The sequence below is a fragment of the Chamaea fasciata genome, unplaced genomic scaffold, assembly GCF_029207755.1.
Source record: "Chamaea fasciata isolate MVZ Bird 193981 ecotype frontalis unplaced genomic scaffold, bChaFas1.0.hap1 SCAF_9, whole genome shotgun sequence".
Taxonomy (NCBI): domain Eukaryota; kingdom Metazoa; phylum Chordata; class Aves; order Passeriformes; family Sylviidae; genus Chamaea; species Chamaea fasciata.
Window position 1 is genome coordinate 33,124,983 of NW_027094094.1, and position 10,995 is coordinate 33,135,977.

At 53.1% G+C, this 10,995-nt stretch overlaps 1 protein-coding gene and 1 long non-coding RNA gene across 5 annotated transcripts; one reads left to right on the forward strand and one right to left on the reverse strand.

Annotated features, from left to right (window-relative positions):
* The first annotated feature begins 76 nt into the window (after nucleotides 1-76).
* On the forward strand, nucleotides 77-4,053 carry LOC136293723 (uncharacterized). Its single transcript, XR_010722241.1, has 2 exons — nucleotides 77-760; nucleotides 2,514-4,053. It is a non-coding gene; the product is annotated as an uncharacterized lncRNA (long non-coding RNA).
* Nucleotides 4,054-5,443: 1,390 nt separating this feature from the next.
* LOC136293725 (C-type lectin domain family 2 member B-like) lies at nucleotides 5,444-8,572 on the reverse strand. Of its 4 annotated transcripts, XM_066190652.1 has the most exons (6): nucleotides 8,508-8,572; nucleotides 7,422-7,637; nucleotides 6,947-7,042; nucleotides 6,663-6,844; nucleotides 6,362-6,462; nucleotides 5,444-6,271 (listed from the first exon to the last, which is right to left on the reverse strand). In XM_066190652.1, the coding sequence occupies exons 2-6, from the start codon at nucleotides 7,567-7,569 to the stop codon at nucleotides 6,157-6,159; spliced, it is 642 nt and encodes a 213-aa protein (XP_066046749.1). In that variant the 5' UTR covers nucleotides 7,570-7,637; nucleotides 8,508-8,572; the 3' UTR covers nucleotides 5,444-6,156. The 4 variants fall into 4 exon arrangements, with proteins under 4 accessions (XP_066046749.1, XP_066046748.1, XP_066046747.1 ...); XM_066190651.1 differs by lacking the exon at nucleotides 8,508-8,572 and having other exon boundaries at nucleotides 7,443-7,653; XM_066190650.1 differs by lacking the exon at nucleotides 8,508-8,572 and having other exon boundaries at nucleotides 6,663-6,841; nucleotides 7,422-7,653.
* Nucleotides 8,573-10,995: the final 2,423 nt, after the last annotated feature.

Below are 10,995 nucleotides of genomic sequence, written 5' to 3' on the forward strand. Positions count from 1 at the left end.
GAAGGGAGGGTGGAGCGGGAACACAGGGAGACGCCTCTGTTATGAGATACATTGTCTGACTTCCTCCCAACTTCGGGCAAGGGTGTTCCGTGCAAAGCTTCATCGAGCGAGGATGCGCTGGCCCGCAATGCCTGCTCACTCTCCCGAGGGGAATCTGGAGCACACCGGAGCTATTCGGGCTATTCAGGGTCCCGTGTCTTCAGGGGTCCGGGCGGGCTGAAAGCACCGAAGCGGGAAAGGGAGGCAACGGCGGACGCTGATGAGCCCGGGCGGCCGCACCATGAGCGCCGTCACCGCCGGCAGGAAGGGCAGCAGAGCCGGCTCTTGCACTGACCCCGCAGATGGAGGGGCCGGGGGAGGCGCAGGGAGCCATGGTCTGGAGAACCGGGGACTTCATCCAGGATAAGTCACAGCTGGGTTTTGAGTGCGATAAAGGAATGAGATAGCTAATCAGGGGAAGATCCTGAGGAAGAAGGAATCGAAGGTATTGCAAGAACGGTTTGGGAAGACTGGATGGCTGACCAAATGGGAGAGACACTCACTGCTGTGAAGTCAGTCTGGGTCTGTGGCTGGACCCTGCAGTGGGAGTTTGCTGCAGTCACAGTCGAGCCAGGTGAAGAACTACGGTCAGAGGCTGCAAAGGAATACTTGTATTCTACTGTCATAGTCCTACTAGAACACAGTCATATTCTGCTAAGAAATAACCAGCAGTCAGAGTCTGCAAAAGGAGCCCTACGGTGGGAGTTTACTGCAGTCAAAGGTCAGTGAATAGTTAGGATCAGGATGGCTGAATTATAAAGAAGAACAAACCAGGACCTTCTCACATTATTAGACAAGAGTCTGTAGCTTGACACATTTCTATCTCAAATGTGAGGTCTGATTATTAATTGTATGGTGTGAACTTACTGATATGATGATAGACATTATTCACAAGTTGATATTATTGTGTTATAGCCGGCTTCTTAGAAAACACACGTTGTTTCAAGATTTTATTTATTTTTTCTTTAATTGCTTTAAGCATTTCATAACTGCTATGGTTAAGGAATTTGTTTTAAAATGTGTTGCATTGTTCTCTAGCTGGTTATGCTAGTTTCTCCACTAGCTCAGTGGTTTGACCCAGTGCTGTCTCATGATTTTTAAGTCTTTTTCAGGGTTCCAAGAAACAATATCTGAACTGTGTCAAAAACCTCCTTTGAACTGATGATACTGTGACCTTTAGTTCTTGTTACAGAAGCACTCCAACAGGTTGCTGTGTTTAAAGCATCCCTATCCTGAGGGAATTTCAGAGGAGATCAGTTATTAGATGGCTCAATTAGTCTTTCATCCTAAGATTCTTAGGAGCCTTGTTTTCAAATATGTCTAGGGAATTCTCTTCCAGTCAGAGTTCAGGCAGTGCCCAGGCCTTAGCTCTATGTGGACAGGAAATTTACCAACTGACCCAGGTGTTTTCTGCATCAAAACAAAATTCAAGTTGCCTTGACTTGGCAATTTGACCCCATGGATATGACAGCTGGACCTCTGGATCTTTGACAAGAGCTTGGAGAATCATTATGCGGAGAATGATTGTCCAAATCTTCCCTGATTTGCAGTTTATTGGCTGTCTGCAGACTCTGGGATGTTGGTACAGTATTTCTGAGATTGCTAATTACCTAATTTCACATGTGTTAATGATTAGGTGTATTATCTGACATAGCCCTAATGGTTGTACCTGACTTATTACTGAATGCTTGTTTCACTACATATATAGTTTAGTTTTGTTTTGTTATTCCCTTCATGTTCTTAGCAAGAGACATGCATGGTGTTTTTACCACAAAAACAAACAAAGAGGAAAAATAAAATGAAGGGGGGAAAAAAGGGCCAGTTAGTGCCTTAAGAAGGTTGAATAATGCAAGATGTGCTTCAGAACTTTAGACAACAGATAATTTTGAATAATGTAATATTTAAATTAGAAATTTGGAAAAAGAGTTGGAATAATGTGATAATTATATTAGAAATTTGGAAAAAGAGTTACCAAATCTAAATTTCAATTTTGAGCTCAGATCACATCTGCCAGAGGCTCTATGTGTTCAGATATACCACGTTTTTGGTTTTAATCTACATGCAATTGGAAAACAAGTAAGTGAGAAACACCCCGTAACCTAACTGCATTAAGTTTTTCCAGACTTTTAAGGGAAAATCCACCTTTATCAATATAGCAATTTTTTTCTGAATATTTTCCAATTGATGCATTAACTTAAAGAGAAGAGGTGCATGTGTTTTTATCATTAACAGGTTAAACGTAGTCATCTATTAATTTGATCCGACATCAATTGCCTCTGATAAAATGAGGTTCAGTGAGAAGAAAAATTACTTAATCAACAACCTGCCTTCATAATCAGAACAGGAGCAAAAGTAGGACTGCCAGAAGATGACTATGTCTGGAGACTTACAGAAGAAACTTGTCAACAAAAGTCTTATGTCATCATCATGGTATAATGTTCTTACTAACATTCCTCAGCTATTTCCTGTTCCAGGTTTCCCAAAGGACACTCAGTGATGTCAAGATCAACATTTCCAGCGAATGGACTTTCTCCTGAGTCTCAAGTATTTGGACTTTAAAATAATGAAGATTCATTTCAATTTCCCCTAGAGACATTGAACATTATTTTTATTTTTCTCATGCTGTAAGACTCTGTGTCAGTGACATGACTGGATTTAATAAGTTTGGTTGATTGAGGTTGGTTTTTTATGTATCTTGTCCTGTATTTAATAGGTAACTGGTAATGGCCTTAATAAGATGCAAATTGTTTTGACAGCAGAACATATGGGCAATGTCCCAGTCCCACATCCCAGGGGTGATGGTGTCATCCTTGACCCCCACTTTTCCATGGTATCGGAACGTGGCTGAGTATTGCCACAGTTGGACTTGTTCTGGAAGTGCTGGTGAGGGTGCAGCTATGGGAATGTTTCCACCAGGTGTCCTTTGGGTCTGTGGAGATGGGGCATGGCCTGCAATCCCCAGTGGTGCATTTGCAGGACCCTGTTTCTTGGGGACACTGGCTGTGTTTGCTCCTAGCAGGGACGAGTTGCTGGACTGGACAATTTGGAGAGCAGGACATGGCAGGAGAACCAAAGGAGCGATCACAGGCTTGGGACCTGATTGTGGCAAACACATAAAGTCTTGGGGCGCTCCAGCACCAATGGTGGCATCGATCTTTACTCCAGGTGTTGGTGCTGCTCAGGCTTTGACCACACTTGGTGGGTTGGGATGGTGGATAGCTGAGCAGTGGAATATAACTTCAGCTGGTTTGGATCAGATGCTCACTGATGTAGATAATATTAGACACAGCACACTGCAAAATAGAGCTGTTACAGAGTTTTGCTACTAGCTCACGGGCAGGGCTGAGAAAAATTTGAAGGAATGTGTTGTGTGAACCTCTCTGACCATTCTGCATCCAATGACAAGAAACTCAGGCAACTACAGGACAGCATGAAGAAGTTGACTGTTAATGACTGGGGTTTGGATGAATGGTTTGAGGGGTGGGGAATCACTGGATGTTTGGAGGATATTACAAAGGGAGCTTTGTTGTTACCAGTAGTCATTGTTTTGTTGCTTTGTATTATTTCATGCATTGTGGAGTTGGTGGCTCCCTTGGTGGAGAATGAAGTGGGGAGAGTTTGGCTGGTGCAAGAAAAAAGAAGGGGGAATTGTAGCAATGTACATGTATAACAGGCCATTCTGATGCACCAGCCAAACTGGTTGTGAGTAATATTATCAAACCCCCTGCAGTTTTGTTGTTAGAGCTCTCAGGAATTCATCAAGGTTACTGAGAAAACAACAGGATGAAAAATAAGAAGAGAGCCGGAGAAATTGTCTGCAAAAAATGTAAAGGCTAGATAGGGGAAGGACAATGTGAGGATGGACACTTGAGCAATTGGATGTCCGGAAGGATGTGTGCCTGCCTCATGGAGAAACAGCTTAGCCAGCCCAGGGATGTGTGCCCACATGGACAGTAGACCTAGAATCTGCATCGCACATGTAATGTGAACAATAAACGGGTTCTGTTGGAATCACATTGGTTCTGTTATTCAGTGGCCCATTTCCCCCCTGCATGACGACACAAAGCTGGGAGTGTGTGTTGATCTGTTGGAAGAGAGGAAGGCTCTGGAGAGAGACCTAGAATGGTTGGATGGATGGGCAGAGTCCAGAGGGATGAAGTTTAATCAGTCCAAGTGCCGAGTCCTGCATTTTGGCCACAAGAACCCCCTGCAGTGCTCTAGGCTGGGGCTGGTGTGGCTGGACGGTGCCCAGGCAGAAAGGGACCTGGGGGTACTGGTGACAGCCATGAACACGAGCCAGCAGAGTGCTCTGGTGGCCAAGAAGGCCTGTGGCACCTGACCTGGATCAGGAATGGTGTGGCCAGCAGGAGCAGGGAGGTCGTTCTTCCCCTGTACTCGGCCCTGGTGAGGCCACACCTTGAGTGCTGTGTCCAGCTCCTGGGCCCTGAGTTTAGGAAGGATGTTGAGACGCTTGAGCGCATCCAGAGGAGGCCACGAGGCTGGTGAGGGGCTGGGAACACAAACCCTGTGAGGAACGACTGAGGGAGCTGGGGTTGTTTAGCCTGGAGAAAATGAGACTCAGCGGTGACCTTATTACTCTCTACAACTCCCTGAAAGGTGGGTGTAGTCAGGTGGGGATTGGTCTCTTTCCAGGCAGCAGCTGACAGAAGGAGAGGACACAGTCTTAAGCTGCACCAAGGGAAGTATAGGTTGGATATTAGGAACAAGTATTTACAGAAGTGGTGATAAAGTACTGGAGTGGTCTGCCCAAAGAGGTGGTGGATTCACCCTCCTTGGATGTGTTTAAAGAAAGTCTGGATGTCACACTCAGTGCCATGGTTTAGTTGAGCTGTTCGGGCTGGGTTGGACTCGATGATCTTGGAGGTCTCTTGCACCCCAGTGATTCTTTCATTCTGTCATCCTGTCACTGTGGTCAGCCAATCCCTCCACAATCTCAGGACAGGGGGGACACAGGAGAACCCGGCCCAGGAAGCTCAGCAGCCCCCCCTGACCCACCGGGGTCCCTCCGCCCGCAGTGAGCCCCCAGGTGGGGCACGCCTGACCATGGCTCCCACCTTTGCTGGAGCCAGGAGAGGAGAGGAAAGGACAGGATGCTTCTGTCCCAAAAAAATTGTTCTAAATAAAAAGGCCCCACACCGATGAAGCTGGTGAAGAACCACAGCCCTGAGGAAGCTGCTTCTGGGGGTCTCAAAAGTGAATTCTGGCAGGGATTCCTGGGGTGGGCTGGGCCTGGCCAGGTGCTCAGTGCCAGCAAAACCGCTCTGTCCCTCTGCTCCTCCCCCAGGGCAGGCAACAGAACATATCAGGAGAGGCTCAAGAATCTCAATAAAGGCAGTGAGAGCTCTCTCACCCATCATGGGCATAACAACCCTGGACTGGGGAAATTAATTGAATTTATTATCAAACAAAACAGAGCAAGGTTATTAAAAGTACACCAAATCCTAAAAATGCACCTTCCCCACACTGTTCTCTCCTTCCTGGGCTCCACTTGATCTCCGATTTCCTCCTTCCTTCCTCGCTCCCCTTTCCACAGTGGCACAGAGGGATGGGGGTGTTTTCATTTGAAGGACAGGTGTCTCGTAAGGTTTGCAGGAGCCTCCCTTGCAATTACAAATGTAAAATCCTTCCCACCAAACTATTATAATTTAAAAATGTAGGGGCTCTCAGGCGAAGAAATGAGAAGAGGAAGAACAGTTCCTTACTAGTACGTATGACAAAGCAGACAGACAACCCCCAGTGCAGCGCTGACAGCGCACAGAACACAAACCCAGCCCCGGCCGCTCCCGGCCGCGGGCACTTTCCCCTTTGGTGCAGTTCCGGGACCCGCCGGCAGGGGCGCTGGTGGCTCCCAATGGAGCCGGGTGTGCAATGAGCGCGATCCACTGAGCCCAGGGAGCACCGGGGGCGGGATGGATCGCGGAGACTTTTCCTCTCAACACCCAGCCCGGCCTCGGCAGGGGGGAGGAACAGGCACTGAGGTGACCCTGAGAGTTAGTGCAAGGCACAGGGGGCAGCTGAGGAAGGACAGCCCTGTGCCGGGCTAAGAGGTGAAGCTGGGACTGCCCAGCGTGGAGAAGGTCCTTTCTCCAGCCGCTGTTACAGGGGAGCTTGGGCCTTGCTGCACAGATACGGCTGGTTATTTGAGCAGCTGTGACTCCAAAATTTGTTGTCAGCCAGGTACACACACTCGGAATCGCCAAGGACAGGAACCCTGCAAGGAGGAGCAGAGCCAGCGCTGGCTCCCAGGGGAACACCTTGTGCCCCTGTCCCCCCGTGCCCTGCCCGGCTCCCCGGCACTCACCAGGAGCTGAAGTTGCTGCCGTCCCCCCACTGCAGGCGCTGGCCCCGCCTGCGCAGCCCGAGCCAGTAATCGCCGTTCCCGCGGAGGCGGAAGAGCAAATCCTGCCCGGGAGAGAGGAGTGGGAGCTGCCCCGGCCCCTCGGGGGGACACGTGCCCGGGGCTCCCCCCGCACGCCGGGGCTCCTTCCCTGCCAGGCCCCGGGACAGGGCTGCACCCCCAGCCCTGCCAGCACCCAGCCCGGCCCAGGAGCACCCCCAGGCTCCCCTCAGCCACCCCACACCGCCCGCAGCCCCTCACTCACCATGGCCTCCTCATCCTTGACAATGGCCAGGGAGGCCCCGAGCTCGGAGCACCGTTCCTCACCCTGCTCCCAGGTGCCGTGATCCCTTGACAAGTAGTAGCAGACCCCATTGTGACCAACCCAGCCAGAGGAACAGCCCAGAACACACTGGGCAGTGGCAGGTGGAACTGGAAGCTGTGCTGCTGGAGGGGGAAGAGGAGAAGCTCTGAGGATTCCCCTGTGCAGGGAGCAGGGAGCCCGCTCTGCCCCGAGGGGCTGGGCCCAGGCTGCTGCCCCTCCCTTACCTGACTGCACAGCCAAGGCCACCGCCAAAGCCAGCACCAGCAACACCAGCACGATCAGCACCAAGGTGACCACGGGATGGGACCTGAACCACTTGCCTGCAGCAGGAAAGAGCTGCTGGCTGCCAGAACCAGAGCAGGCCCTCCAATCGGCTCCCCCAATGCCCAGGGAGCACAGGAGGGAGCCCTCAGCCACTCTGCCCCTCACTCAGCTGGCAGCCAGGGAGCCAAGAGCCTGCGACACAGGCAGGGACACAGGGCTGGGGACTGCCAGGGACACAGGGTGGGGACAGGCTGCAGCAGGAGAACTGCACAGCCTTGGGGGCAGCTGGGGCTGTTGGTTGCAGCCACTGATGTGGCCGAGCAGAGCACGAGGCCTCTTCCACACATCGGGAAACAGCCACACATCTGCCAACCCTGTCCTAGGAAGGTGAAACAGTTCCCTCCCTAGAGGTCACAGAAATGGGCCCGCACGTACACGGCAAAATTCTGACCATACTCCCTGTCGCTGATTTGTCCTCCTGGGGCTGATTTAAAGGTTCTTGAACATGGCAGAATTCACTCTCCTCCAGCTCACAGCCGGCATCTCTCTGCCTGGAACGAACAGCACCTTGGTCCCGAGACATCAGGAGTGCTGAAAAAGCCTTTCGGGGATCGGCCTCGGGAACGATTTCACACCCGCGCTGACGGCACACTGAAAGAAGGGACATGGGGAGAGGTCACTGCCGGTCCCGGCTCGCTCAGCGAGGCGCTGCCAGCTCAGTCCCGCCCTGTCCCCGCTCCACCGACGCTGCGGCAGCACCTGCGGAGACAAGCGCAGCCTCCGAGAGCTCTCCGGTGCCCGCAGCCCCGGCCCCTGTGGCTCTGCAGCCGCTGCAGCCCAGCTCCGTGCCGGGACACGCGGGGACAACGCCTGCGAGCTGCCGGAGGCAGCGGGGACAGGACAGCTGCGCCTCGGAGCCCGCCTGCCCAGGGGGAAGAAAGAAGCAGCGGCCCCGGGCTGCTCACGGTTGTCCCCCGCATTCCCCGTCGCCCCGGCGGCTTGGAGCCCGGGGACACCGAGCGCGGGCACGGCCGCTTTGGCTCCCTGCCTGGGAAGTGCAAGCGGCTCCTGGCACAGAAGGCAGCGCCAAGAAGCCTCGGCCCCGGAGCGGGCAGGATGCGGCGCTTTGTGCCCGCACTGGGCGCCTGCAGCGCTTTGGGCTCTGAGGCACGTTCAGCTCCCTCCCGTGCCAGCCCCGAGCCGGGCACGGACACCTCCCGCCCGAGCAGCGGCGCCGAGCCCGGGGCCGCACGGCCGGCAAGTGTCCCGGGCACGGAGCAGCCACCTCTGTCCCAGCGACAGCGACCGGGATGAGCCCTGGCTGCTGCGGCCCCGGCTCGTCCGCAGGGATCCGGGCAAGGAGGAGAGCGCGGGCAGCCGCTCCCTCCGCCATCTCGGCGCCGGGGGGACACGGGGGAACCCGGCACAGGGAACTCGCCAGAACCGCCCCCTGCCCCTCAGCGCGGCCCCCTCCGCCCGCAGCGAGCCCCGAGCTGGGGCACGACCCACCGCGGGTCCCACCTGTGCTGGAGCCGCCTCCGAGCTCCGGGGGCCGCCGCCGCTCCGGTCGGACACGCCGCGATCTCGCTGCCGACCGGACACTCCGGTCTCCGCCGCTGCCGCCGCAGTTCGGAGCCCATGTGGGGACGTCGGGGCTTTTGGCCGTTTTGACCAATCAGGTGCGGGAATTAGCCGCAGCGCGGGGGTCGGGCGGGCGCACCCGCAGGTGCAGGTTCCCTTGGAGCAGATGTTCTCTCTGCTCCGGCTTCTCCGGCTTGTTTGTTCCTTTTTCTTACCGCGGGTTTTCCTGGACAGGTGCCGCCGCGGCCGTGTTCCCCTGCGGGGCCTTTGCAGTTCAGGCAGATCAAATGAATCGCAATTATCGGCCATATCTACCATCTGTTCTCCTCTCCTCTCTTCCTGGACGCATTTGAAAGTTCTTCCTTTGTCCCCACAGAGCTGGAAAGCAAAATGCTTTGGCCATCCTTGCTGCCTCCCACCGCTCCAGCCTTGTCCCTCTTTGTCTCCCCTTTACTCTGCACCACTTTCTCCCGCCTCCGCTCCCTGCCAGCACTGCTTTTGCAATTTCTTCATGAATTCAGTCAAGGGTAAAGTCACTCTTGTCACCATTTTAAAGCCTTCAATCAAAGGGAAAACCGAGGTTCCCTCTCGATTTAGACGCCTAAATTATGGATAAGGAGGGTCTCCATTTAATTTAAGCCAGAATAAAAAATGAAACAACAGGGCTTTTTCCTCAATGTCGCCTCTTTAAATCAGGGGATATCCAGTTTCTCTCTTCAATTTCCCTCAAGAAAGACCATTCTCGAGGCTTTTGGACATCTCTTTCATCTGTCAAGGTCCCTTCAAATGGAGGGTCCCCCTCGATGGAACTCTTAGAATGGCACATTAAGAGGTTCCTCTCAAGGGAAGCTCTTTAGGACCAGGGACAGCGGTGTTTGCCCTCAGTTTGAACCTTAACATGATGAGAATTGGGCGGGTTTCCTCAGTTCAAACCCGTGGAACAGCACCATAAAGGAAATCTCCTTCCATTTCTACATGAAAATAATAAAAAGCAGTGACTGCCCGCCAAGGGAGTCATCCAAAGTATGAAAAACGGTGTTTTCCGTCAACTGAGACCCTTCAAATCGTAGGTGAAGGGGGCCCCTCCCCAGTTCAAATGCAATTATGGATTTTTTTTTTCCTCCCAATTGAAATCCCTTTCCTTCTCGTAACCCCCCATTTTGGGAGCACTGGGGAGGGACCGGGGGCACTTCCCCCTCCTCACTGGTCACTCCTGGGGCTGCTGCACGGTGGAGAGTAGTTCCCTCCCAGTTCCCTCCCAGTATCCCTCTCTCTGGCAAGCACCGCGAGGGATGGTGAGAGCTCTGGGAAGGAACCGGGAGCACTATTCCTTCCCAGGGCTCCTAAGATCCCTCCCGCTGCTCCTTCTTGTTCACTCCCGCTGCTTCCACCCTCCCTCCCAGCTCCCTCATGGTATTCCCTGTGCTCCCAGTTCCCTCCCCGTGTTCCCAGGATCTCTTCCAGCGCTCCCACCGGCAAACACGGCGAGCACTGCGTGCTCTGCTCTGGGAGAGGCAAGACTTGAGGTGTCAGGAGAGAAAACCCGACCTGGGCAAAGCATTCCCTGCAGAGACTCCTGCAGGAAGGCGTCTGCCCCTCTTTTGACCACAGAGGGAGCCGAGTCTCCAGTGTTAACTCCAAAACGTTCAGGCTCCAAGCCCGACTGCCAGAGATTGTATTGGCCCCAGTTCCCAGCACAGCAGTCAGAGCTCACTCGTCTGAGGGGGGCGGTGCAGATTAAATCATTCGTGCTCCTGGCTGCTGTTCGATCTCGGAACTACACACTGTCACAGAGGAGCAAAACCCTCACAGAGGATGGATTTCTGTTGCTGGGACAAGAAGAGAAGGAGAAATCTGCCAGGAATGTTCTTCATCATTGTGCCCAGGCTTTGTCAAACACTCCAGCTCCTGCACCTCGGGAAATAACAAGGGGCTTATAAGAAGTGATTTTGTGTCAGTGAGCATGTTATTATGGATTCATCTCCCACTGGAAAACAGTCTTCATCCCCCACTGCTCTTTGCATCACCCAAAGAGTTTGGAGGCTGCTGCCTAGCGAGCTCCTGAGTTGTATTTTCCTTGTCAATCTTATCAGCCCCTAGTTTAATTGTAGAAACGTAAAGAAATGCAGTAAGCAATGTCCCAGGGTCGCAGGACTCGCATATCTCTTCCAGAGAAAGGGAAAAAAGAGTGTTTCTCCCAAACGACAGAGTTAAAAAGTTCATGTTATCTACACACATTTTTAAAAGGAACAGAGGAAGAGTAAAATATCAATTCCTGTGCCAGTGTTGCTCCAGTCTATTTTTGTTCTCTTCTTTCACTTGGAGGATCTCTAAGAACCAGGACCTCCTCCTCTGGAGCGGGCCCTTCCTCATCCCCCCACCCCGGGACCGCCTCCTAATGAGGGCTCCCCCCACCCCGAGACCCTTC

Excerpts from the sequence above, each read along its gene's own strand:
- LOC136293725 (XM_066190649.1), bottom strand. The coding sequence starts at position 7,653 with ATGTCCCTTCTTTCAGTGTGCCGTCAGCGCGGGTGTGAAATCGTTCCC. Across the intron at positions 7,043-7,421 it reads TATGGTCAGAATTTTGCCGT|GCAAGTGGTTCAGGTCCCAT; the intron begins GTACGTGCGGGC and ends TTCCTGCTGCAG. Across the intron at positions 6,463-6,662 it reads TCAAGGATGAGGAGGCCATG|GATTTGCTCTTCCGCCTCCG; the intron begins GTGAGTGAGGGG and ends TCTCCCGGGCAG.